The sequence below is a fragment of the Phyllostomus discolor genome, chromosome 13, assembly GCF_004126475.2.
Source record: "Phyllostomus discolor isolate MPI-MPIP mPhyDis1 chromosome 13, mPhyDis1.pri.v3, whole genome shotgun sequence".
Lineage (NCBI taxonomy): Eukaryota > Metazoa > Chordata > Mammalia > Chiroptera > Phyllostomidae > Phyllostomus > Phyllostomus discolor.
Window position 1 is genome coordinate 9,853,105 of NC_040915.2, and position 15,076 is coordinate 9,868,180.

Genomic DNA, 15,076 nt, shown 5'->3' on the forward strand with positions numbered 1-15,076 from the left:
GAGGCTTCCGGGGCTGCATGCACGCACAGCTAAACTGTGCCCCTCTTTTGTTGCAGTGCCTCACACTCTAAATCCTCTAAGCCATCTTACCTACCAGTCGGGGACATTCTCTAAACTCCAGCTGTCATCCTCTTAGTCCCCTAGTCACAGACTTTTCACAGCTCTCCATTTCCTATGGGAGAGCATCCCAGGCACTCAGTGTGACATGCAGGGCCCTCTGATGTCTGCCTCCAGCGCATCTCTTCAGCATTTCTCCAGTGTGCCTCTCCAGGAATCTAGTCACATAAAGCTTCTCAGCGACCCCCTTCCTGCTGGGGGCCATACTAGACCTCACCTTCACCTGCCTCTTCTGAATGCCTACCTCTCCTCTCACTGATCCAGTTCTTCCTGCTTAGCAACGCCCAGCCCAATTCCGTTTCCTTCTTTGAGAACTCCCTCAGTGATATGGTCCCTTGCTGTGGGTTGGTACCCATCCTTCAGCCACCTACTTGTGTCCTGTGCAGGGGCAGCTCCTGCACTGATGTCTTATTTGGACAATGAACTTTTCTTCTACAGGTGACTCTCTTCCCAGATCTGTGTCAGCCCCGTCTGTGACCCCTTTTTAATACGCTCCATAGTATCATAGGCTCTGATTAAAAGGCAGGATGAGAAATTACAAGCCTAGTTGTAGTTTCTACTCTTCCAGCCACAGCTTCAGCGTTGGAGTATTCCTTTATCATTCAGATAAAGACAAATGAGACTCTGAGAAGCCCAGCGCATGAAAAAGGCCTCTGACTTGCAATTTCCCATAATGGCTAAGAGCGCTTTCTGATGTCCCAGTGCCTAGATTAGGATGATGGTTTCACTACTGCTGGCTGTATGTATCTCTCTACCTCTGTGTTCTCCTATAGAATGAGGATAATAATGGCATCCATATCAGTGGTTGTTGAGGGGATAAACAACATCATATTAAGGTAGTACTCACTGAATGTTTGCTTTTCATTATTATTGAGCACTGTCAAAATAATTAGGTCCCAGTGTTCTTTTTCAGAGGGGATTCAGTTGACAAGAAAAACACAGGCCCACTATTGAATAATGGACTCTGGAGATGGGTCTCCATCCCCTGGGCTAACCTGGTACTGGTAGGTCCAGGTGTTATCAGGGTGGCTGAATTACAGGGCTTTGCCCCATGCCTATCTACCATAGGCAGAAAAGCCCAACTCTGCAGACAGTTTTATTTTCATTTTCATGTACCTTCTTAGCCCATTTGACAGGACAACAGCAGTTGCTGGCTAAATTGGGAGAGACTACCGCCAAGGCTTTTTAGCATTAGATACGACACTGAATCTAGGATCAACACAGTCCAGGATGGGATAGAGGTGTGAACCAGACAAATCAAAGCCATGCAGTGAGACAACAAGACCAAGATCTGCACTAGGAAGCCACTGCAGGATTTCTAGACACCTATGAGCCCTCGGGGTGGAGAGCTGAGGCATTTACACCAGAACCACAATGTAATCCTGCCTGCATGCGGCTGGCCTTTTACTGCATGGATTTGTGGGAGTCATCTCTACACCACATTTATGTGGTTTCAAATATTCCACCTAATGTGTGGCCTTTCTTTTTCAGACCTATATCTGACACAGGTTGAGGAAGCACTCTTCCTCTCTGTGAGCCCAAAAGATAAGAACCCGAGGCCTTCACACTGGGTTATACCGGAAGACAACCTGATTGGCTACTGGACACACCTGTAAGAGCCCACTGCGCAAGCTGCCTGCAGGGTGGTGAGTGGTGCATTACCTTGAATTCAGTCTCAATGTTGGCTAGTCTTGCTAACTCATTGCTTAGCTCCAGTGCGGTGAGGACAGGGTCTTCGCTGGACAGGGACAAGTAGGCAGCACTCGCCAGTCCCTTGTAGGCATTCATGCGGGAGCGTGAGTGGCTGAAGGAGTCCTTCCGCTGCTTCTCAGTGCACTCACTGCACTTGCAGAAGTAGTCATGGGGCCGCTCAATGCGGGCGCCCTTGAGCAGGAGGATGTGCACGATTTCATACTCCTGGCAGTGGGCTGCGAGGATGATGGGTGTGATGTCATGGGAGAAGCGCGTGCCGTCCTCGTCGTAGGCATAGAAGTCATCGTCCCGGAGCTCCTGTTCCAGCGGGCTGAGTGTCAGGCGCTGGCCCTGCGCAAAGGCCGGGTGGTTGAGGATGGCCTCGACGATGCGCACATAGCCCTTGCTGATGGCCAGCAGCAGTGCGTCCCCAACCCGTGCCAGGTTCTCCTTCTTGAGCAGCAGCTCTGTGACCTCCAGGTGCTCGTTGCCCACAGCCAGCTGCAGTGCATTCTGCCCCATGTAGTCCACACAGTTGAAGTTGAGGGTTTTGGACTCCTCTAGCATTTTCCTGACCACCGGGATGTTACCATACTCAGCCGAGTCCAGGAAGCGCTCCTCCTCAGGTGTCAGGCTGGTGCCCTTCTCATTGAACATGTAGGCAGGACCCCGGATGGCCTGGCGACGGCCCTTCTCTCTCAGTGTCGTGTGCCGGCGCTGCATGTTTTTGAAAGCGCTGCTTCCCAGCCTGTGGGGTGACACAGAGATGCTCGGTTACTCTCCCACAGGCCTGTGGGTTCCCCAGGGGCAGCACAAACAAGCATTGTTGAGATAAAGAAGAATGTCATGATTGGAATCTTAGGAGAAATTATGAAATCTTATTAGAAATCATTATCTGGTCACTGAGGTTAAGACAAATTGGGTAACCTGAACTATTCTTATTCAAGTGGAAGTACTAGTTAGCCAGCATCTACACCACTTGCGGGGAGGAGGGTGGCAGAACGGAAGTGGGGGTTTAGGTGGGTGTCATGGGAGATGGGGCTGGTGGGTGTGGGGTACTGATGTTGCTGATAGGCCAAGGTCCGTCGGTTTTATTTCCATTTGTGCAAAGTTGACCATGTCACTTTGCTTCTCTGAGCTTTTAGTACACTGCTTTTCTGCACTTTTACCTGTACAGTGTGATTAATTTTTGTGTGCCATAGGGCCCACAGGAGCATTAAATGAGGCAGTGTGCATGTAGAAAGTACTAGTCAATGCCAGTTTATTTTACCTCCTCCTGCCTGTTGGTAAGCCGAGCTCTCCAAGGGCTGTGCTGTGGACATGGCTGCCATGGACACTGCTGCCTTTGGTTCAGTGCCTTTTGCTGCCTTTGTGCTGTTCCCAGTGACAAAACCATAGCAACGTGCGAGCCCGCCACACCCACTGTCTCTGCATTCAGTGCTGTCCTGTGTGGGGACTGTGCTTGTTTTCTGGTCCCCATGAAGCCTGAGCACGTTCTGAAGGGAAAGGGGGCAGCTGGTGGCAGGGAGGATCATTCTCCTTACTCATGGCCACACAACAGCCCTCCTAAAAAGACTTAGCCATGACTTCTTAGGATCAAACCTGGGTTTTTACATGGATGGAGGACAGGTCAAGTTGTACGCTAGGTTCATTTCTAATGTGTTCTTTCCCGTTGTGGCACAGTGTAGAGGTTAATACTAATACTGATAGTAATAGCAGTTAACAGCTATTAAGCACCTATTGCATGTCAGGAGCTATATTAAGATGCTGATATACCTTACATGTATTGCTTGTGTAATTCTTGCATCAATCTGTGAGGTAGATAGTATTATTGTCTTTTGTCTCAGATGAAGATCCTGAGACAGGTGGGGCTGAGAGAAAGGCTTGGAGATCAGAAGGTCTAGAATCAGAATCCTGGCCCCACTTTTGCCAGCCTTGTGAGTTTGGACAAGTAATATAATGTTTAGTTTGCCAAGGTTTTAAAGTGGCAGACTAGAGAGAATAACAGTTATAGTGTACTTTGAGCTTGAACTAGATACTTCATCTTTAGCTAGACTTCAGATTTTGAGCAGGTCCTCAGCTCAAGATGCTTCAACTAGAGAGTGTGGACAGATGTTTCCTAACTCTCTATGAACTTGAACATTTTCAACTTTTCGGTTCTCCAGTTGGTCCTATCTGTATTTTCTCTTCTTCTTTTGTCATCTGCCCCAACTCATATTACTCAAGTAATTCTAGAATGGCATATGTTTCAAAAAGAGTGTATCTGTTCCAAAGACTATGTATTTGGGGATTTGTTTTGAACTGTTTTCCATGTTCCTGTCTGCGTTATCGGTCATGTCTCTATGCATTTAAGGATTCTCAGTATTTCACTGAAGCCATTTGTAAATAATAAGGTAATCACAGAAAAAGGCTTTTAAATTAATCCTAGTGTTTTGAGATTAAAAAAAAAAGTAGTGTGTCCCAGTCTTGTGATGTTTTAAAAATTGGGGCTTCATACCCTTTTGGTCTTAGCTCCTTTAGGGGGCCCTGTCTGGCATGAAGCAAAGACTGGGAGGTCCGAGTTCGCACTCTCATTCTGTCTGGGCCTGAGTCACCCTTCATGGGAGAACCTGTGAAATGATTCAGTGGAGCAACTTCTTTAGCTGCAAAAAATAAAAGAAATAATTATGGGCAACTCCATAAAAGGCAGTTGTGGGTGATAAATCCTAATAGAGAGCCCTGTGCTCCTTTAGGAAGAGCATCTGAACTGCCATCCACTTTCCTAAAGTGCACTTGGATAGAAGATTGCAGGGGAAAGATTCTTAGGATTCAAGTTCATGAGCTCCTTCTGAGCCCATTACTCTCAACAATTTCATCATTCCAGGGAGGAAGGCCAAAGTAGATCATAGATTGGGAGCCCAACAGAGGAGGGGCTCACAAATAGGGTGCAGGCATTTATTATTATAGGTTTTTCAAAAGGAGAGGAGGTAACTGAGTTCAGTACTCACCTCGTTTTCATTCCCAAGGAGACTTGTTTCAGAGGATGTTATGAATTCAGTTTTAAGGTCTGTCAGCTGGATACATAGACTCAAGTGGGAATGGGCCCACAAAAAACTCATAATCCTTGTCATAGAATCACTCAGCCTGTCCTATAATGATGCTTATACCCCGCTCAGGACCACCTTCCTGGACCTAGATCATAACTCTACTCAAGAAAAGGCAATTTCCACCCAAGAGCATCTTAGCAGTGTGTCAGAGATGGAATGGCAGCTTTCCTGGGAGGAGCTTGAGCCTGATTCAACATTACGTTTCCTTTAGAAGTTTACCCAAGAGGGAGAATAGGTCAGACTCCAAGGTCAAGGGTATACCACTATTATACAGCAACAAGCCATGGGGAGATTAATTCAAAGGAAATATAATAACTACTGAACCAAGTCAGAGTAGAGAAACGTTTCATGAGGAACACATAAGTACCCAATCTAAATTCAGAGTCCACATGAATATCATATATCATAGATACTACAACCTACAAATTTAAAGGATGGTAGAGCATTACTTGTTAATTTCTTTCATTAAACAAACAAACATAAAAAGCAAGGTATTAGCATTCTCATTTTTTAGGTGGAGAATCTGAGGTAGGTGATATGGAAAGATGAAATCTTAGGGCCAATAATTTCTGCACAAGAATAGAACATCATATATATCTTGATCTTTCTATAGTAATTATGTCTTATCAAAGAAAAAACATGAATGGCTATATTTGTGAGAAGTTAAAATGCCTTCACCAGTTGACATGTGTTTTTTCAAATGACCTTGAAAGCAGACACCCAGGTGTAGTAAGTAAACAAGCCTCTTTTTCCCAGCCTTTAAAACCTCAGCTTTGATATACATTTGGATGCTCATAGAACTGTCCGTTCCACTCCTTTCCTGGCAGAATTTGGTATTGATGAAACCTTGTGGGCCTTCAAGTTGTGTATGCAAACAGACATATAATGGGACATGCTATGCAGTGAGGTTGCTTCCAGCATGAGGGCCTTCACAGCAGACCCCGGGGCTGCCTGAGTTGATCCATGTATTGATGGAGGCCTTTTACCCTGATATCCTTCTAATGATGTTTTTTAAACATTTTTCAGCTTTCTTAAGGTATAACTGATGAATAAAATACAGTAAAAGGCATTGAATAAAATACAATAAAATACAGTAAATAAAGCATTTAAAGTATGCATTGTGGTGATTTAATATATGTCTACATCATGAAAGGAATCCCACCATCCAGTTAATGAACATTCATGACCATGTATGTACATATGTATGAATGAATATGTATGTGTATGTATATATATTATGTGTGTATGTATATGTGTTTATATTTATATATATATATAGAGAGAGAACATTGAAGTTTTACTCTCCCAGCTAATTTCAATTATGAAACAGTGTTATCAGCCATAACCACCAAGTTTTACATTAGATCTTCAAACCTTATTCATCTTACAGCTGAAAGTTTGCACACTTTTACCAGCCTCTTCCTATTTTCCCTGTTTAAACATTTATACACCTATGACTATATTAGGCCTCCATGTACTTGCTATTTAATCTTGACTTTAGTCAGCCTTCAGCCATATGTTCCACATGGATTGGAAAGAATCCACAAAAAACATGTCAGAAAGAGGAAGTTATTTAGTCCACAGTGGCTGGTGTCCAGAACTCATACTCATGAATCAGATGTGTTTCTTTGCTAGACTCGGGGGGTTTTGTCATAGGTTTAGGGGCAGTAAGGAGCAAAATGATTCTCCCTAAAGTATAATTAGCATTTGATTGCCCATACATTAATATTTTTCTGAAAAATGAACTTTGAATGTAAATGTATCTTTATTTGCATATGTTACTGAGATAATGAGTGATCAAACTCATCAAACACTTCAGTTAAGATACAGTATTGTTTATTTTCTATAAATGCATAAATTGACATTTGATGTCATTGAGAAGGATTCCAGTGGAAACAAAACCGTATTGGAGAGGAAGACTGATTTTTAAACTTCCTTTTAATCCCTTGGCTTCTATTTTTACCAAGATGCTCTTACAGGGGTATCAGCCTGTCTGAAGGAAGCCAGACATCAGCGATCCGTGAAAAGTATGAATTCTGCACTCTAAGTCCAGCTGCAGATGAGCATGACCATAAAGCCTTTTAGAGACAGGATTGTTGTTAATTACTGATGAAGAAAAGGCCACTTCATCAAAATGTCCTTTTAGAGATATTTGTTGTCTTTTTTTTTTTTTTTTTTGTAAACTGGTATATGCACCATAGGTCTCTGTGGAAATTCTTCAAGTCTGAAACCAATTCAGTCTGTAACATTCCACAAGTGAATATAGAAGCAAAGAAAATCCAGGAGCCAGGTCAGTCTCCCAGGATAACCCAGCTCTGGTGTGTGCAAGTGTGCAGACTGAATTTTAGCCCACAGCAACAGTGGCAAAATAGTCAGGTGATTTGGAATCTTCTCCTAAACCTCAACTCTCTTACTAATGGAAAGAGAATCATAAAATCTATATTCCATGTGCTTCAAGACCAGAGTGAGAATGAAATAATGTATATCAAATGCCTTGAATACTAGAAAGCCTTATACAAATGTCCATGACACCAATGATTAAAACCTTACATATCAATACACTTAAGTAAATGATTATAACTTGGCTGTACTCTGCACTGATAGTTTTCAGGCTCTTTTTCTAAATAACTATATAATAGTGATTGTCAACACATATTACACATTTGCCATTTGCCAGACACTGTGCTGAATGCTTTATATAAATTATTATTTTAAATTCATACAAATCATGTGATAAGCTTGGCTATTTTCCTCAGTGACCAATCATGACAATTAACATTTATGACCCACTAAACCACACTGCAGGGCCCATGCTGAGTACTTTACATGCATTATCATTTTAAATTATCATAAATTACATGACATAGGTGCTATTGTTCCTATGTAATAGATAATGAAATGAGGCTTAGCTAAATTAACTGCTAAATTAAACTGCTGTGCTCAGGCTACACCACTTGGTAGATGCATAGAGTGCTAGATGCACTATTAGGAATCAAACCTATCTGATTTCAAAGCCCATGCTTTTGGCTGGTATACTACTGCCATTCATCTTCCTCCTGTATTTTTTGTGCTTTAGATTGTAAAATTTTCCATTAGAGTGCAGGATCCTCAAGGGCAGGGGAATACAACTTGCTTATGTGGTGTCTGTACTTGGTATTCAGTACCCCTGGTACTGGTCTATGGTGCATGGTCAAATAACTTAAAAATTCTTAAATACTTGACTTTGGATTGGTCATTAGAGAATACCAGTAAAATAGAGATGTTAATGTTAACAAATGGCTTCCTTCTTACAAATACAGGAGTGACATAATCCTTTAACTTCTCTTTCCTATTTGTAACTGACTTTCAATGCAAAATTAGTTTCCAGTTAGCTCCACTATAACTAATGACCCATAAGTTGCTAGATGAGACACCTAATATCAGAGGGTGTATTAAATCCCTTGGGTAACTGGGGCAGAAAACTGAGGCATTCCCACTTCTGATAATATTCCTAATTGTTTTCTGTATTTCCAGACTTATTTCTGAATGTTCAACTTATTTCTAAGTATAATCTTTCTTACTCTTTTGAAGTTGAGATAAGATAGTGCATATAAGTCACAGTGCCCAGTAAGTGCCCTAGTGACATTGGGTAATATTAAGTATACTAGTTTGCTACAATTATAACAATTGTAGATCTAAAGCATTCAAGTTGCCATCTAAGCTAGAGACAGTAATTTGCTTGTACACACACGTATTTTGAATAAAAGAAAAAAGACATCCACCTGTTTACACCACAAATATACTGAAGTTCATATATCTCACCAGTCAGCTCCTGTAGGAAACAAGCAGAGTATTCTGCTTCTCATTACAATGCATCATATTGAGATATACTTTCCAAAGAATTCTGCTACTTTGGGTTTTTTCCTTGCATCTTAGATTGAAAATATTATTGAGTGTTTGTGAATGTTAAATGATTTTATCAGCAATTTATTTTTCACCAAATTATAGTTTCTCTAATCATTTACAGAAGAGGTTTTTTTCAGTATTTTCAAAACACCTTATGTGTTAGCCATCCAAGTATAACTAGTGCATTCTATGTGCTTCTTTTATTTCTTCTTTCTTTGTTAATCCTTACAGGTCTATTTGGAACTGGGGAATTATGAGAAGCAGGATGTTTCTCATAAACTAGATGTTAAACTCCATATAAACTGGATGTTTATATCTCATTGTGTGTAGCTCCAGATAGAGCTGAAATGAGTTCTAATAGTTATGTTTTGTTCCCCCAGGAGTTGTCTGGTAATAAAATAGATATGTGTAACCTTTTGACTCCTTCCTTGATGTCTGGTACAGAAGAGTCTGAAACGAATACCTACTAACCAAAAAAGTAAGAGAGGTTCTTACAGAACAATATTGAAAAAAGTAACATGCTGAATATTTATCTGGGGAGAAACATTGATTGCTTTTCCTAAGCAAGAGATCCTGGCAGCTCTCCTGCAGGATGCCACATGCATCTACAGTTAGTCTCAATGATGCTCCACATAGTTCTGATTTTTTCTGGGTTAATTGCTGCCTAAAGGAGTTAGCTAGTGTACATGCCCGTAAGCTCAGGAGAAAGTGTTTTTGGAAAGACATTTTTATGAAATTATAATTGTGACATAGAACCTTTGTAAGTTGTTAAATAATTGAACAGTATCCTTGTTTAAAATATCTTAGAGATTGAGTTTGAGTCATATGTATAGTGAATATTCTGAATTTAATGTCAATTCATTCATAAATATGATGTGTGCTCAGTGCTCCAAAGATAGGACCCACCAGCAGGTGGCATTCTGAGGCAGAAATTCATGGAGTGACACCAGACAGGGTCAATCATTATTGCCTCTTTAAAATCTACCCTGAATCTATTAAGTCTTTAAATTACAATTAATGGCAGGAGCCTTTTGGCTGTGTTCACTCAATCATACTTAAGTGAATTTACAAATTCAAATTTGAAGAGGGAGATTCTGTATTCCAGAGTTTGAAAGCCTGTGTCAAAAACCCTACCCAGATTAGATCTTTTATTAAGAGCATATTCGTTATGTTGAAATGGATGTCTAAAGGACATATTTACAACAAAGGAAAGAAAAAGAACAATCTCTTTCCTCTCACCTGTTATTTAATGGTGTCTATTTACTAGAATATAGCCTTCTTCCTTATACTACCCTCAAATTTATATTAAGGTAAATGCAACCACAAAATAAAAAATCAAATTAAGAAGCTGCCTGTAGTGAAGCAGGAGAAGAGACAACGCAATACTCTCTTCTCCATTTAACTACACTCCAGCACAAAAGAATGAGGCTACCAAGATGAGTTGTCTAGTTCTAAATGGCTTTGTAAACTTAGACTTTCAATGAGAAGTAAGAAATTCTTTTACCAACCCAACAAATGAAGATTTCAGATTCAGATTTACATCTAAAACCTAAGCAATACACACGAGGGAGAGGGCTAACCAATAAAAGTTTAATTCCACATTTCAGTGAGAAACAACATCTGCTGGAAAAATCAGTATGAGATAATCATCATAGCTGCTTACATTGAGGGTGAAATATGCAGGCTTGTCCCTCCTCTAGATGACCGGAATCCGGCGTTGAGTTGCGGGAATGTGACTCCCCATGGGCGGTAGCCAAGGAGGTGCTGCTCTCCGTGGTGCTGAAGTGTTGAACCGGTCCAGTGAGCGGAGTTAGGCAGATGTGAAAGCGCGCTCTTCTGTCCTTTGTGCTGTAGCGATAAAAACTCGCCTTCTGAAGCAGACCCGTCTTACTGCTTTACTGTTTTCTTCCTCCCCCCGCTCCCACCCCGAATCTGGGGGAAATTTCCCAGGGAACGTGACGGAGAAGGATCCGTGTGTGAAAATGGCATGCGGTGTGGTGATGGGTTGGTTATAGTCCCCACCCCTTCTTCCAGACAGTAGCTTTCTAAGGGAGATAGCAACTCTGCCTAGCTCCGGATTTCTGCCTGCCCCCTCTCTCACCCCAGAACAGTGCATGCAATACACACACATGCACACACATCAGTTATGTAAGGCAGTGGGTTCTGGCACCTTAGGCAGAGTATTTATCTTTTCGAATAAATGAAAAATGAGGAGTGAACAGACTTTTTAACTGTTGTGTCTGTATGTAAATTTACAGAGGGAGGGAGTTAAAAAAACTAAAACCAGAGGAACCTAAAGAATGACAACAGCAGTTCCCTTTAATAAGCTTTAAGGTCACACCCTATCTTGTCTTCTGTGAGTGATGTATCTTCTAACTTTACCTTTCCACATTGCATATCTTTTTGCATTATCTAGGGTCAGGAAGAGGTCAGTGGTGTAACTCAAGGCTGATGTTAGTAAAAACCTTGAACAGGATTAGTTTTCTTCTGTAACTTTGCATTTTTTTGAAAGGAAATTCCTAATATAAACTCCCTTTTCCCCTACAGTCCTCACTCTCACCAACTGCCATGTTAACGAATGGTCTACTATTTTTAAACACTAAGGTACTGTGATGGCCTCATTGGAGAGAAGCCTCATTAGTTGAAATACAAGGTGGGGTAAAAGTAGGTTTACAGTTATGAGTATGTGAAACACAGTTTATTCATGTCTTATGGTTTAATTAATGTATTATTCCATGAACAACTGTAAACCTACTTTTGCCCTACCCTGTATTGCCTGTGTGAGAGAAACCAGGATCACTCCCAGGATCTACCTGGGTCACTGAACAGTAAATCACAGTGCTTATTCTTTGACATCAACTCATGGATTAACAACTGACAGTCTAGAAGGGCTGTTTCTGTATGCAAATGGACTATTTAGGATTGAAACATTGGCTTATGATGTATATTGCACGACTCCATTGTAGATTTATATGCAAATCAGATTGCATGGTTCATTAATATGCCACTAACATTTTCTCTGGAAACAGTCTGGTGTGTGGGGAAAGACCCTGGAATTTTGGTCTGCTTAACTGTGTAACCTTTGAATCTCATTCTTCTATGTAAATAGTGGGTAATAATGCCTTTTTCCAAATTTGTGGTTATAATTAATTGAAATAACTTATACAAAGCACCCAGAAGCATTTAAGAGATGCATAATAAATTTGGGTATTCTTCCTCTTATCCTTGCTCAAGAGAGGTTAAAGTAATTCTCTAGTTAAAACTTTCTAGGAAGCTTGACAGCAAACTAGTTTTATTTCTCTAAACCTCTACATAAGCTTTTCAGTGTTAATGATTGTGTTTTTTTAAAATTATTTATTTACTTTTTAGAGATAGTGGAAGGGAGGGAGAAAGAGAGTGAAAGAAACATCGATTGTCTCTTGCATGCCCCCAGCTGGGGATCTGGCTAGCAACCAGGCATGCTCTCTGATTGGGATTTGAACTGGTGACTTTTCTCTTCACAGGCTAGCTCTCAATCCAATGAGCCACACTAGCCAGGGCTAATGATTATGCTTTATTGGATAAAATGCCTTTTCAGAAATAAATTTTCTTAAAATTAATGCTTTTTCTTGAAAATTTTTTTACAGTATTGAAGGACAAGGGAATTTTAAAAAACTAGAATCAGCAACAAATACATTAACTTATTTGAAAAATGTTAATTAAAGCTCTTTAGCATTACACTGAAGTGTAGAACAAAGTGTATGAAGTCAACAAAAGTGTCTTACACAACCACAGAGTTAGAAGAGTAGCTATGACACTGATAATATAGTTTCGATTAGGAGTCTTATCATCATAATAGTGAAGTAGTATAGAAAAGGTGCCCTTAATTATAAAATGCTGTCTTAAAAATACTGTGTTGTAGCTTTTAGTTGATAACAATGGAAATAAAGTCTTCTTGTACTCTGCTTTTAGTAATAACCAAGAGAATATTTTCATAAAATTCTGACATGAACTACGTTATTTCCTCTCATGAGAAGCTCATTAAAAAATCAAATCATTAGTTTTAAAAAGTGTGTCAGTGATGGTACAGTTAAATGTATGGAGGAAGTGAGCATATTACTTTACAGGTATATCACCTGAAGACAGGTCAGACTCAGACCAGACAGTTCCTTAGCCGTGGTGGGATGAGATGATGTTTAGTGAAGGTCTAGACACATTCAGTGTCTACAGTGTTAGAGAATGTTATCACTTCTAGAGGATGTCATACATGATGTTTGGGTAAATGCTTGTAGTCTGAAAAATGTTACACACAAAAAATATCTTTAATACATAAAGCATAGAAGCAATGTCCTTACTATCAACAGTTAAAGTCCAGAAGACCATTAGCTCTTGGACTAGAAGATGTCTAAAGTTCATGTATAAGGTCTTGAGCTTTGTTACCTCATAGGCTCACAGTAGAGTGTATACGACTTCTAGTCAAACTTCTTGTGGTTTGATTCCAAATATTCCATTCTCCAAGTGTGTCTCTCACCTGTAAAATGAAGTAATGATAGTCCCTAACTGGTAGAGTTATAGTGAGGATAAAATGAGACAGCTCACATGAAGTGTTTGTAGCAGTGCCTGGCACGTAGTCGGAGCTCAGCATATGTCAGTTTTCATTATTGCTTAACAGCTTACTCTGTAACTTGAACAGTGAGCATGCTATTGATCTGTGGTTCTTAGATTTTGTGGGCTCCATCACCACCCAAACAGCCTGTTAAAAATATAAAAATACATATTTCTGGTGCTCCCTCCCCAGAGAATTTGCATTCTCCCCCCGAGAACTTCTGGTGATTCTGATGCAGGTGATTCACAAAGCACACTTTGAGGAACACACTGCTCTTGTCTATTGGAAGACTGTTGTTTTAGAAGCTGCTGCTATGAGTATGAAAGTCTGTTTCAAATGACTGAATCCTTTGGGATGCTTATTCTCTTTTTTCCACACTCAGAATGTTTTTTAATAGTCTGTGCTACTTTGTTTGCTTACTGGACAGGCCTGGCTATTTCTCCTAAATAGAAACAACAATATACTAAGCAGACTTCTTCCATTTTTAAAAATATATTTTATTGATTATGCTATTACAGTTGTCCCATTTACCCCCTTTGCTCCCCTCCACCCTGAACACCCCCTCCCAACCACATTCCCCCTCTTTAGTTCATGTCCATGTGTCATACATATAAGTTCTTTGGCTTCTACATTTCCTATACTATTCTAACACCCCCATCTATTTTCTACCTACCATCTATGCTATTTATTCTCTGTACCTTTCCCCCCTCTCTCTCCCTCCCACTCCCCTGTTGATAACCTTCCATGTGATCTCCATTTCTGTGGTTCTTTTCCTGTTCTAGTTGTTTGCTTAGTTTCCTTTTGTTTTTGTTTTAGGTGTGGTTGTTAATAATTGTGAGTTTGCTGTCATTTTACTGTTTATATTTTTTATCTTCTTGTTCTTAGATAACTCCCTTTAACATTTCATGTAATAAGGGCTTGGTGATGATGAACTCCTTTAACTTGACCTTATCTGAGAAGCACTTTATCTGCCCTTCCATTCTAAATGAAATCTTTGCTGGATAGAGCAATCTTGGATATAGGTCCTTGTCTTTCATGACTTGGAATACTTCTTTCCAGCCCTTTCTTGCCTTTAAGGTCTCTTTTGAGAAATCAGCTGACAGTCTGATGGGAACTCCTTTGTAGGTAACTGTCCCCCTTTCTCTTGTTGCTTCTAGGATTCTCTCCTTCATTTTAATCTTGGCTAATGTAATTATGATGTGCCTTGGTGTGCTCCTCCTTGGGTCCAACCTCTTTGGGATTCTCTGAGCTTCCTGGACTTCCTGGAAGTCTATTTCCTTTGCCAGAATGGGGAAGTTCTCCTTTATTATTTGTTCAAATAAGTTCTCGATTTCTTGCTCTTCCTCTTCTCCTTCTGGTACCACTATAATTTGGATGTTGGAACATTTAAAGATGTCCTGGAGGTTCCTAAGCCTCTCCTTATTTTTTGAGTTCTTGTTTCTTAATTTTTTTTCTGGTTGGATGTTTCTTTTTTCTTTGTGTTCCACACCATTGATTTGAGTCCCAGTTTCCTTCCCATCATTATTGGTTCCCTGTACGTTTTCCTTTATTTCACTTAGCCTTCATTGTTTTATCTAATTTGTGACCAAATTCAATCAATTCTGTGAGCATCCTGATTACCAGTGTTTTGAACTCTGGCATCTGATAGGTTGGCTATCTCTTTGTCACTTAGTTATGTTTTTTTCTGGAGTTTTGATCTGTTCTTTCCTTT

The 15,076-nt window shown here is 40.3% G+C and overlaps 1 protein-coding gene across 1 annotated transcript in view; it reads right to left on the bottom strand.

Moving 5' to 3' along the window:
- Positions 1-10,645, bottom strand: part of TRPC7 (transient receptor potential cation channel subfamily C member 7) — a 126,522-nt gene extending 115,877 nt beyond the window's left edge. Inside the window, exons 1-2 of the mRNA XM_036014001.1 lie at positions 10,444-10,645; positions 1,780-2,557 (exon numbers count right to left, since the gene is read on the bottom strand). Coding sequence (XP_035869894.1) covers positions 1,780-2,557; positions 10,444-10,445 — 780 coding nt within the window. The 5' untranslated portion in view covers positions 10,446-10,645. The remainder of the gene's footprint in view (positions 1-1,779; positions 2,558-10,443) is intronic.
- Between the last annotated feature and the right edge of the window lie 4,431 nt (positions 10,646-15,076).